Source organism: Callorhinchus milii, unplaced genomic scaffold, assembly GCF_018977255.1.
Source record: "Callorhinchus milii isolate IMCB2004 unplaced genomic scaffold, IMCB_Cmil_1.0 Scaffold5, whole genome shotgun sequence".
NCBI lineage: Eukaryota > Metazoa > Chordata > Chondrichthyes > Chimaeriformes > Callorhinchidae > Callorhinchus > Callorhinchus milii.
In genome coordinates this window covers 43,307,136-43,319,952 of record NW_024704746.1, presented here as the reverse complement: position 1 = coordinate 43,319,952, position 12,817 = coordinate 43,307,136, and the positions used below count along the sequence as shown (strand labels likewise).

The window sequence follows — 12,817 nt, the reverse complement described above, 5'->3', positions numbered from 1 at the left end:
ACACACACTCACCCCCTCTCACACACACACACTCACCCCCTCTCACACACACACACACTCACCCCCTCTCACACACACACACACTCACCCCCTCTCACACACACACACACTCACCCCCTCTCACACACACACACACTCACCCCCTCTCACACACACACACACACTCACCCCCTCTCTCACACACACACTCACCCCCTCTCACACACACACACACTCACCCCCTCTCACACACACTCACACTCACCCCCTCTCACACACACCACACTCACCCCCTCTCTCACACACACTCACCCCCTCTCACACACACACACACTCACCCCCTCTCACACACACACACACACACACACACACACTTACCCCTCTCACACACACTCACCCCCTCTCACACACACACACACTCACCCCCTCTCTCACACACACACTCACCCCCTCTCACACACACACACTCACCCCCCTCTCACACACACACTCACCCCCTCTCACACACACACACACTCACCCCCTCTCACACACACACACACTCACCCCCTCTCACACACACTCACACTCACCCCCTCTCACACACACACACTCACCCCCTCTCTCATACACACACTCACCCCCTCTCTCACTCACCCCCTCTCACACTCACCCTCTTTCTCTCTCACTCACATTCCTGTTCGCACTCACGCTCTCCGCGTTGACCTTCGTGGGGCGGGGGGGGGGTCACCAAAGATCACATGACGGAGAGCCGACCAATGGCCGAGCTGAGCTCGAGCCGCTGTCACCTGACCGCGTGATGCGGGTTATTCCCCCGCCCCCCGTCACATGACAGCGCCTGTCACTCAGGGTCACCGCGGCGTGTGATTGGCCGCTGCGTTTCACCCACAACAACATATATACATATTTACAGTATATTCCCTGAAGCGCTTTGAGACGCCTCGAGGAACGTGATAAGGCCCCATATCAAATGCAGGTATTATTATCAGTACCGGTAGTGACCAACCCCCCCCCCCCCCCCGGGCCACCCCCGGGGCCACCCCCCCCCCCCCTCCCCTCTCCCCAGTTGCGTCGCTTCGTTGGAAAAGTCTTTGGAACACAAGTTATCCGAGTGCTGTTGTATTGCTCCTCTTTGCGCCCGGGACCTGGGCTGCTCGTGTGTAATTTGTTCCTGCGGCGCCGCGCGTGGCATAAAGCAAAATTCGCGCACACGCCTTAAACTGCCGGAAATTTTGCAACTTGTTTGATGAAGACGCGAATGAGGAAGGGGAGTTACTCCTTCAACGAAATGCTCCTTGGCTATCAACGGGGAAGGCGCTCGAGACATTTTGGAATGTAAAACGAAAAGTGCTTCCACTTTTGGAGAGGGGAGAACTTCTCGAAGACTGCAGACTCCCATCAAGACAAAGACCGGCTCACTGACCTCGCTTTCCTAACGACCACTACCGGTTATCTTAACAACCTCAAAGCACGGTTGCGAGGACAGGATGGTCTTTTTCTTTTTCTGTCTAATTTAATTTCAACTTTCAAGGCCACACTTAACCTTTTTTGAATGTTTTGTCTCGGGAAAACAGACTGGATCATTTGTTCACTTGCAACGGTTAAAAAGTGTCAGCAAAGTCATCATCAATTTTGAAAAATATCAGCAAGTGATTTCTTCACTAATTAATGCCTTTGATGCCCGTTTTCAAGATGTTAAGGAAGACATAAGACAACATAGCACTTTTCACCAACCCGTTCTCTCTTTCAGACACCAGGGTTGAACATTATCTACGAGAAATGCGGATGGAAATTTTGGAACCTAAAAATCATTCAGGCCCACATAGCAAATTCAAAGAGCTGTGTGCTTCTCCAGTAAGCCAGGACTTGAAATCGTTTTGGAAATTCGTCCCTAAGAGTGATTTTCCTAAATTGCACGACCGATATATGTTCGATATATGTGCACATGTGAGCAGTCCTTTTTCCACCATGAACTTCATAAAAAATAAATACCATTCCAAACTAATAGATGGTCACCAAAACAACAAATTGCACTTATATAAGCGCCTTTCATGATGGGAGGATTTCCCAAGGCGCTGGGCAATGAGGGGTTTGCACGTGAGTTGCAAGGGTGGAGGGCAATCGGGGGGGTGGGGGGGGGGGGCGGGAAGGACGGAAGATGACTAAATGAACGGTAGTATTTTGTTTGGTATTTGGGCGTTTGTAGATGAAGTCAGCGCCCTTTATAACTAACTGGTACTGTTACTTAGGTAATACTAAATAAATGAGCTTTATTAAAGTTCAACATATAAACCATTTAGGTAAAGCTACTCAGCAGGCATCTTAGTGTCTGCTCTCCCAAACTCTTGTTCATGCCTTCATCACTTCCAGGCTCGACTATGCAAACACCCTCCTTGTCGGCCTTCCCAACTCCTCCCTCCACAGGCTGCAGATAACCAGAACTCTGCAGCCCATGTCCTCTCCCGCACCAAACTCCGTGACCCCATCTTCCCCTCTCTCACCCGATTCCATTTGCTCCCTATCCTTCAGAGGATCCAGTTCAAGATCCTGGTCCTCACATACAAAGCCCTCCATGGCCTCGCCCCACCCTACCTTTGCGACTTCCTGACCCCCTACCAACCCACCCGTTCACTCCGCTCTGGCCTGCTCCACATCCCCCAACCCACTATTGGCTGGAGAGCCTTCAGCCACTCTGCCCCCAATCTCTGGAATTCCATCCCCCAGTCACTCTGCCTCTACTCCCTCCTTAGCTTCCTTCAAGTCCCGCCTCAAGACCCTCCTCTTTGACCATGCCATCGGACACCCCCCTTCCCCTCCCCTCCCTTCTCCTCCCCCTGACCCCAGCTCGGGTTTGAAATGCTGTACTCTGTCCAGCGCCTTGGGACGTCCTCCCGACGTGAAAGGCGCTATACAAATGTAATCTTGTTGATATATCCTCCTGATGTGTTAAAATTTAAGACTTATTCTGTCTCCATCGGTATTTAAACACCTGGTTCTCTGAGTGTCGTATGGTCACCTCTCCTCCTGCTGCTGCCTTGCTCGGTGTCCATGGGACGCCTTGGGATGTCCTCCCGACATGAAAGGCGCTATGCAAATCTAATTTTGTATCGTCTCACACCTGTATCTGAGACGCCCAGGGTCACACTTGAAAGGCGCACCTTGTGGTTGAGGCCACCAGGGGGCAATGGTGCAACCACTGAGCTGCCCTACAGCGCCACCTGACAGTAGTAAAGTGGATCAAGAGAGCATTTTCTCACAGCTTTAAAATGGTCCGCTGTCCACGGTGACACAGCTTTTTGATAATAATAATAATCCTTGCATTTGATACAACACGATCGAGACAGCTCCAAGTGCTTTACAGAATTTTTACTCTGAAGTTGTAGTGACTGAATATTTTTGGGGTGAATGCAGCAGCCACTGCTCTCAATGAACTTTAAAGTCCACTTGAACAGGCACAGATGGGACCTCAGTTTAACATCTCATCTGAAGGACGGCACCTCTTGACAATGCAGCGTTCCCTCTAGCACTGCACTGGAGAGTCAGCCTAGGTTCTGAGATCAAAGTCCCCAACGTGGGACTTCAACCCATAACTGCTTGACTCAGAGCGAGAGTGCGAGTGACTGAGCCAGGCTACCAATGTACACTGAATGGAAGAGTATTATAATGTACATTTAACAGTAACTAAACTGTACTTATAATTTCAAATAATTAATTGCTTTAATGATATGAAATGACAGGAATTCATCAAAATATTGTAAGTGTATAAAGGACAACTGCATGATAGTTCAGTGTTAAGAGTTGCTCTCGCTCTGTGATCACACATAAACCCTCAGTCCTTGCCTTGATTTCCGTAGTGACTTCAGTTTTTTCACGCCTTCTGCACTGAACTTATGCTCGCTCAGCCTGAAACAGGTCAAAGGTTAAAACTGAAAAGAAACCAACATCATAAACATTTATATGTTTTATTATTTCCCGAACCACCTAATACACAGAAGCTCTTGACTGAAACTCAATTATTATACAGAGTGATACAGGCCAAGTGTTTACAAAAACTACTACCCCTCCTGCACCCCTCTCCTACACCTCTCCTACATCCCTCTATTACCCTCTCCTTCATCCCGCTATTCTTCTCCCCGCACCCCACACACCCCTCTATTCCCTTCTCACTTGTGTCTGTATCAAGTTTTCGCTTAAATAAATTGCTGCTGTTTGCTTTAACCACAGCTCCCGGCAGTGTACTACACACTCTCACACCCTCTTGTGTAAAGAAAATCCTCCTGAAATCCCAAATAGATCTGTTACTGATTATCTTATATTTACACCCTCTCATTACAGACTCACCAACAAGTGGAAACAGCCTATTAACATCCCCCACCTTACCCAATCCTTTCATAATCTTTAACCCGCTTGATCAGGTCCCCTCTCAATCGTATCAACTTGAAAGAGAAAAGCTCTAACTTGGCCGTTTTTTGCTGGATTCACTCACACATGGAAACATCTTCATAAACTAACACACTTTTTATCTGTTTAGTTACATATACTTATAATGGCAAACACTCACCAGATTCGCTCGAGATAAGTGGAGCTCAGCAAGAGAGCGCTGAGAAGGGGCACAGACACGTCTGTGAAGGAGTTCATTCCCAGTAACAGGTGGGCCAGGGAGCAGTTTGAGCTGAGAGCGGATTTGAGATCTTCAATACAAACATCAGTCAGACCAATATCATCGAGGCTGATGAAAATAATTATTAAGGATAAGAATTTTACAATTGATACATTGCCTTTGATTTCAGGAGAACGTCCCAAAGCGCTTTACAGGTTATACTTTAAAGTGCAGTGACTGTGTAATTTGTAGGTTAACACAGCAGCCAATTTGCGCATAGCAACCAATGCCCCACAAACAGCCAAGGAGTGAATGACTGGTTTTATTTGCGGAGTTGTTGGCTAGGACACAAGGAGAGAGAAACTCCCTTCACTTTTCCAATAGCGCTATGGGGTCTTTAACGTCCACCTGAACAGGCAGACGGGACCTCGGTTTATCATCTCATCTAAAGGACAGCATCTCCGACAATCAGTTACTGGCACAATCTTACCTCACAAAGTGTGTTACTTACTTCAATTTCTGTATTTTACACTCAGGATTCCTCAAAGCCACAGACAGTTGTTTCATACCCAAGTCTCCCAGGTTATTTTTGTTCAGGTTCAGCTCAGTCAGTGAGAGGTTGGTACCGAGAGCAGAGACGAGATCCTCGATACAGTCAGCTGTCAGATTGTTACCTTCCAACCTGGAGATCAGAGACATAAAAGTGCATTAATTAATCATTAATGCTTGCATTTGATACACCTTGGGACGTCCTCCCGATGTGAAAGGCGCTATAAAATGTAATTTTGTTGTTGTTATTTCGGGACTTCACAAAGCACCTCACAGAATATGCCGTAAAGTATATTGTCTGTGTTTGTAGGCAATTGTGACCAATTTGCGCAAAGCAATATCCCACAAACAGCCATGAAGTGAATGACTTATTTTATTTGGGATATTGTCAGGATACCAGGAGAAACTCCCTTCTCTTTTCTGATAGCACTACAGAATCTTAAATGTCCACCTGAACAGGCACAGACGGTGTCTGATCTGTAGGTTGACAGTCCCTGACAATGCAGCGCTTCCCCCAGCACTGCACTGGAGCGTCAGCCTAGACTGTGAGCTCAAAGTTCCCGACGTGGGGCACAAACCCACAACCTTCTGACTCAGACACGAGAACGCTACCAGGACTTGGAATCATACAGTCTAAGCTGATAATCCAATGCAGTGCTGGTATTGCATCATCGGGTGAGATGTTAAATCGAGTTTCCTGTCTGCCTGTTCGGATGGATGTTAAAGATGCCAATGCACTAGAGACGTCTCAACGATGTGGTAAGGTGCTGTATCAGATTCAAGGATTCTTTTAATTCAGTCTCAATTATCAAGTTGCTTTCACTGTAGAATTTATAGGAAACTTATAGAAAACTGGATTCAAAGTTGAGGCTGTATGAGAGGTTCCCAGCTTCGCTACTTCTTCTCCCACCACTCCCTTCACAAAGCCCTCCATTGAGTTTCCATACTGCCCACAGCACAGAAACAGCTTGCTCCCCCCTACCTCTACAACCTTCTAACCCTCTACCAACCTGCCTGCTCATTCCACTCAGCGGGCTCCAGCCTGCTTCATGTCTCCCGCCTCACCCGCTCCGCTATTGGCGGGCGGGCCTTCAGCCACTCTGCCTCTACCCTCTCCATTCCGCAGTCCATCTGCCTCGCCCCCTCTCTTGCCTCCTTAAGATCTGTTTCAAAACCCTCCTGTTCGACTGTGCCTTCAGTCACCCTCCTTCCCCCACTGCCCTCCACCCTTCCCGATCCCTCACCCCCAGCTGGAGTCTGAAACACTGATTGTTCAGGGCCTTGGGACGTCCTCTGGACGTGAAAGGCGCTATACAAATGTGATTTGTTGTTGGCTCAGTTGGTAGCACTTTTGCTTCTGAGTCAGAAGGTTGTGGGTTCAAGCCCCAATTTGGGAGTTGGAACCCATATAGTCCAAGCTGACTCTCCAGTGCAGCGCTGGGGGGGATGCCTGTATTATCGGAGAGGTCAAGGGAAGTGCTGGAGATTGGAGCCAGCCGAGCATCAGGGTGGGTAGTGGAGTGGGAACAGGTTGGAAGGAGGGTGTCGGGTGTGAAGTGATTTGTAGGTGAGTGCAAAGAGCTTGAAATCAATGATCAATACTCACAGCCATTTCCCACTGTTAATGTCTTCCCATCACTACTGTTCAGAGTGCTTTGTGCTCTATCTCACAGTCTTGCTTACCCCAAATTCTGTATTTTACACTCAGAGTTCCTCAGAGCCACAGCTAGTCCCTTCACTCCTGAGTCTCCCAGGTTATTATAATCCAGGAACAGCTCAGTCAGTGACTGGTTTACACTGAGAGCAGAGACGAGGTCCTCAATACACGCAACTGTCAGTCCGTTACTTGATAAACTAGACATGAGAGACACAAAGAAATACAACGCAATTTACATTTACACAGCGCCTTTAATGGGGAGTGGTGGTGGAGTGGGGAGGGAGGGGAAGGATATCCGAAAGCGCTGACAAAGAGGAAGGTCTTGAGGCTGGCCTTCAAGGAGGCAAGGGAGGGGATGAGGCAGAAGGGCTTCAGAATGGAGTTCCAAAAGGTGGAGGCAGAAAGGCTGAAAGCCCCACCACTAAAATGGTGGGGCAAGTAGGATGGAGAATGGATGGAGCGTGCGGGTTAGTAAGGTCACAGCGATAGGGAGAAACAAGACTATGGAGGGCTTCAAAGATGAAGATGAGGATCTTGAACTTGATCCTCTGGGGATTGGGGAGCCAGTGGAGCCTGACGAGGATGGGAGTGATCGACTCATGGAGCTTGGTGCAGGAGAGGACACAAGCTGCATAGTTCTGAATGGTCTGCAGCTCGTGGAAGGAAGAGTTTGGCAATCTGGCGAGCAAGGAGTTAGCATAGTCAAGCGTGAAGCATAGTCAACACGTGAAGGCGCTGTTATGTTTAAAATATATGCTGTATGATCCCATAGTAGTTAAAGCAGTCCCGTGAGTAAATACAATCAAAGCAGATGTAAGATGTTAATTGTAAAAGCTCTTATCACTCTTATGAGTAAGTTTATTGATTGATGAATAATAAGGAGGGTACGGGATGCTGATTATGGAGAAGGAATGTGGTATTCAGAGACCTTGACTACACAAGAGTGGGAAGATATGTGGGCAGCCGAGTCTGAACCACAGAGGCAAGGTCGCAGTGCGGAGTGCAAAGCAGAAGGATGAGTGGGAAACAGGAAGCGGTTGTGTCCTGCGCGAAGAAGAACTTTATATGGAGGACAATGGGACACTTAATTATAAATAAGGGTGAGACTGGAACTTTGGACTTGTCTTCGTTCGTGGGTTAATAGCTGTGAACGTGCTGACCATAGAAGGGAAGTCCTCCAGTCATCTGGTAGTATTGTTTCATTACGCGTCTTTTACTGTTGCTGTTACTCGGGTTGGATGTGGAGCCCAGCAGGGAAACTGACTTATGAGCTTTTTATATTAAATAGAATTAGACTTTAGCTTTTGTCTAGTCTGAATTCTTTACAGCGCTATATAAATGTAAGTTGTTGTTGAGGGTTTAACAGAAGAGTGAAATGTGTGCTCCAGAGTTTATTATAACCAGTGATTGCCACAACCTCACACAGTGAGTGACTTACCACAGTTTCTGTATGTGACACTCTGGGTTCCTTAGAGCTGCAGACAGTCGCTTCACTCCTGAGTCTCCCAGGTTATTGCCCCACAAACTGAACACAGACAGAATCAGAATCATAACAATCCTTGCATTTGATATAATGCCTTATAATGTCATTGAGACATCTGAAAACTCCTCACAGGATTTAATGTAAAATGTAATGACTGTTTTGTAGTGGGATGCGGCAGCCAGTTTCCACACAGCAACATCCTGCAAACAGCCAACAGTGATTGATTTGGGGGATTGTCAGCCAGGACACCAGGAAAGAGAAACTTCCTTCTCTTTTCAATAGTGCCGTGAGATCTTTAACGTCCACTTGAACAGGCACAGGCAGGACTTTGGTTTAACGTCTCATCCAAAGGAGGTGCTTCTGTCAATGCAATGCTCCTTCCAGCACTGTGCTGGAGCTTCAGTCTGGACTATATGTGTTCCAAGTCCCCCAACATGGAGACTTGAATACACAACCATCTGACTCAAAGTTGAAAGTACTACTGACTGAGCCACACTGGTACGCAGTGGGAGGGCTACAGGGTGTGAGGGATTTATTAAAGGCATAGAAACTTGAGATTGAATCACAAGTACTGAGTATCAATGCTGTAAAGTGGGAAAAGTGTGGAATGTGTAATATTGGAATATATAGGATATAATATTGTTATTATTATAGAAGGATATACTTCAGGGTTGTGCACTTGTGAAGCATGGGGACTAATCGCTGGATCCCTTCAGCTTGTACCGAGCAGTTACTGAAATACATCTCTCCCACGATGTCACAGGGCTCCATGATTCTCGCCAGCACAAAGCAATCAACCACACTCAGGCTCAGGGCTTCCTCCGGGTATGTGTCCCCAAAGTTCAGGGCTTCTATGGACCTCATTGTTTGCCGCATCAGCTCCACATCCTGACTCTCAGACAGAGAGTGGAACAAGTCCATCAGATCCCTCTTGCTGCTCACATCATCCAGGTGATGGGACCTTGTCTCCAACTCTTTCCTCAGCCAGGCAGAGACCTGGGAGGACGTCTCTGGACAAAGTGGACCTACCAAGTCCTCAAGCCATCTCGACATGTGGGCGCTGAGGCCAATAAGGAAATGGATAAAGGGGTGGAATGAACAGTCCGAGCTCGCTTGATCCAGGAGCGCCGCTACCTCTGATGGGTCTGAGGTCAGGTACTGACCAAGTGCAGCCAAATATTCCCGGAAAGCGAGGCGATGGAGGGTATACACACAGCTCTCTGCCCCCTCATCCATCTCAAGGATCTTCATCAGAAGCCCTGAGATGAGGTCCCAGTGGTCCTCAGTGAAGACGGTGCACGGCTTCCACCCCGCTTCGTACACTGCCCTCCCAGTTTGGAGCAAGGCCTCCCGCGCAGCCTCTTTCCCTCCGAGACATCGGCCATCTTTTAAGACATTGCAAATGAAATTTGAAAACAGCTGTGTGGTTGTTTGTGGGAGCTGGGGATTGCCCTCCAGTGGGGTAAAGACAGGAGCCAGTGATTTGGAGATCGTCCGGTCTCCAGATGGATCAAAGCCCATCGTGTAGAGATGTCAGTCTCCTTCGCCCGTTTCAATGCCACTGATTTCTCATCGTTGAAACAGCACCTCACATAATCCTCACTGTTTTCGTCAAAGAAGATGTCTGTCCACAGGTCAAGCTGTGCCTGACGCAGAGTCTCCAGGGCTTCTGGTCGGCTTGTGAGCAGCACCGAGCAGCCTTTCAGCATCGTTCCCCGCACTAGACAACGTACAATGTCAGCCACCTCACAGCCTCTCTCAGGATCAAGGCAACGAGGCTCAGAGCCTGCGCTTCTCTCTTCGTCTCTGAAATCAACCTTCACCTTGAACTGATCCAACCCATCCAAGATGAAGAGAAGGCTCTCTGGGGAATCCCACACGTCCTCAAGCTTCTTCCCAAAGTGAGGATAGGAATTGTGGACCATGGTGCTCAAGCTCATTTTCCCCTCAATGGTATTCAAGTCTTGGAACGTGAACCAGAAGACAAAGTGAAACTGGGCATATCTACTCCCTGAGACCCAGTCGTGGACTATCTTTCTCACCATGGTGCTCTTCCCGATTCCCGCCACCCCACTGACCACTGATGTCCCCCCTTTATCTCTGAGCAAGCCACCGATCTGCAGTGTTTCGAGCTCCTCATCATGTTTCTTCAGCCACACTCTGTAATAATAATTTGAATCAGATCAAAATGAATCCTTGGATTCTGGGATGTCACTGTGCACAAATTGGCTGCCGTGTTCACACAACACACACACGATCGCTTCACTTTAAAGTAAAATCCTGTGAAGCGCTTTGCGATGTCTCGACAATGTGATAAGACGTTGTATCAAATCCAATAATAATTATTATTATTAATAATATTATTATTGGATTTGATATAACACTTAACACATCGTCAAAATGTCTCAAGGAAAGGAAAGTGACTGATTTGTGAATGCACAGCAACGTCCCACAAACAACCATGAAGTAAATGATTGATTTTCTCTTAGGGATTGTCAGCGAGGACACCGGGAGAGAGAAACACTTCTCTTTTCCAATAGCGTCGTGGGATCTTTAATGTCTACCTTATTTGATACAGCATTGTATCAAATTGATTTATCATGTCATTGCGACGTCTCAAAGTGCTTCAAAAGACATACTGTACTGTAAAGAGTGTGTTTTGTGGGCAAAACCTTAACAAGCAAACAATTCAGTTAACGTATCATCGGAGGACCACACCTCTGACAATGTGATACTCCCCCAAGCACTGCACTTAATCCCACAACCTTCCAATTTAGAGTTGAGAGTGCAAGTGATTGAGACCACCTCTGCTCTGCAGTTCATGCTTCATAATGTCCATTGAGGAGTCATTTGAGCTCATGTGAAGGTCCCACAGTGAGAGTGCTGAGGGCAGACTATTCACCACTCACCTCTCACATCTGCTCGGAGACAAACTTTGTGCTGAAGATGAATATCTGCAGAAAAAAATTAAAGAAAATATTTACGTCAGACAGTAATCCAAGATATGATTTCTAATAAATATAATTCTTGCATTTGATGCAAGGATTATTATCATTAGGGTAAATCCTGTCAGATGTTTTTACAGTAAATCCTGTCAGATGTCCTTTTGTGTCAGTAGGACATCTGACCGGATTTACTGTAAAGTGTAATGATTGTGTGTTTTGTGGGCGAATGTGGCAACGAATTTGCGTATAGTAACATACAGTGAACAGCCATGAAGTGACTGACCGATTTTATCTTGGGGATTGTTGGTTTGGACACCGGGAGAGAGAAACTCCCTTTTTTTTCCTTGATATTGCTGTGGGAATTTTAACATCCACCTGGATAGGCACAGACATGACCTCAGTTTAACATCTAATCTGAAGGAATTCTCAACATGCCTGTGTCAGCTTTTTCTTCATGCCCTGTTAATAGATGTTTAATATTTGGACCCTCAGCCATCGTGGTTATAGGTGGTTACATGGTTCCACCTGCAATAATGTCACAATTTAACTTGCCAGTTTTCACTTAATTCATCAGAACATTTGATAATTTTGTGTTATAAACTTATGAGTTTCTTGAGTTTTGGAAGTTTGGAGCAAGCATACATGTGAGGAAAATATAATTTAAAGATGAGTTTGGGGCAGGTGAAAAGCAGAGAAATGGCAGTGAGAGAGTTAATGATTTGAGCACTTCATTTTCGGCAGAAACAAATGATTGACTATTTTTCAAGGGAAAAAATAGGAATTAATTAACCAAAAGGCGCTATATTAATAACAAATTATTGCTTACCTGTAAAGAATGTGCTAAAAACTGAACAGACACAAAGAGGGGAGAGTTTACTGCAACACAATGTTGTGGGTTGGTCGGCTAGGATCCTGGAACGATGAGATCAAATGGGTTGAGATCAGCCGTACTGCGATCCTCACAGGATCAGATCTTCCGTGTTTGTCCCTATCCCGGTTGTTGTTTCTGCGGCTGAGCCCAGCTGACCTACTGAGAAGGTGCAGTAGTTAACACAGACAGAACAGTCAATCCCTGTGTAAGTAGGAGTCTGATCGACTGAAAAAGAGAGAGAGCGTCAGCAAGCGAGCTCTGGCGTCAGACCAACACAACAGCATTTAGTGTACTCACTCTGGATGTCCCGAATCTTGTTGGCTGGAATTCCCGAAAGAATGTGATTTCAGGGATCGCTTGCTCTGCTCACTGCTGACTCCTCCTCTCACTTTCCTTACCGTGTCTCTGACGTGACTCTGAGAGGCTGACGTTTCACAATCACCAGAGGCACATTCAGCGTTTCGCAACAGCTGGGGGATGTGCAGACTGTAAACTGGACTAAGCTTAGCTCTAGTGGATTGTGGACAGTGGAAGTGAGAGTCACAGTGTCAGACCACCTTCCATTAAAGAGATTTCAAACTTAACTTACCATTGTCTCTGTGTGATAAGGTTAATAGGCTTTTTTCCACTTGGTGGTGAGGCCCAAAAGAAGGCACAACAACACATTTGCGTCTATATTATCTTTATCCAATAACAGATCTAATGGGGGAGTTTAGGAGTAACTGTTTCACAT

General features: G+C 46.8%; 1 protein-coding gene across 3 annotated transcripts; it reads right to left on the bottom strand.

Annotated features, from left to right (window-relative positions):
• Positions 1–3,688: 3,688 nt before the first annotated feature.
• On the bottom strand, positions 3,689–10,424 carry LOC103179370 (NACHT, LRR and PYD domains-containing protein 3). 3 transcript variants are annotated; one of them, XM_042335497.1, is made up of 6 exons: positions 8,933–10,424; positions 8,224–8,310; positions 6,812–6,982; positions 5,091–5,261; positions 4,541–4,708; positions 3,689–3,882 (listed from the first exon to the last, which is right to left on the bottom strand). In XM_042335497.1, exons 1-6 carry the CDS (start codon positions 9,787–9,789, stop codon positions 3,795–3,797), a joined length of 1,542 nt encoding a protein of 513 aa, XP_042191431.1. In that variant the 5' UTR covers positions 9,790–10,424; the 3' UTR covers positions 3,689–3,794. The 3 variants fall into 3 exon arrangements, with proteins under 3 accessions (XP_042191431.1, XP_042191433.1, XP_042191432.1); XM_042335499.1 differs by having other exon boundaries at positions 3,791–3,882; positions 4,541–4,670; XM_042335498.1 differs by lacking the exon at positions 3,689–3,882 and having other exon boundaries at positions 4,356–4,670.
• Between the last annotated feature and the right edge of the window lie 2,393 nt (positions 10,425–12,817).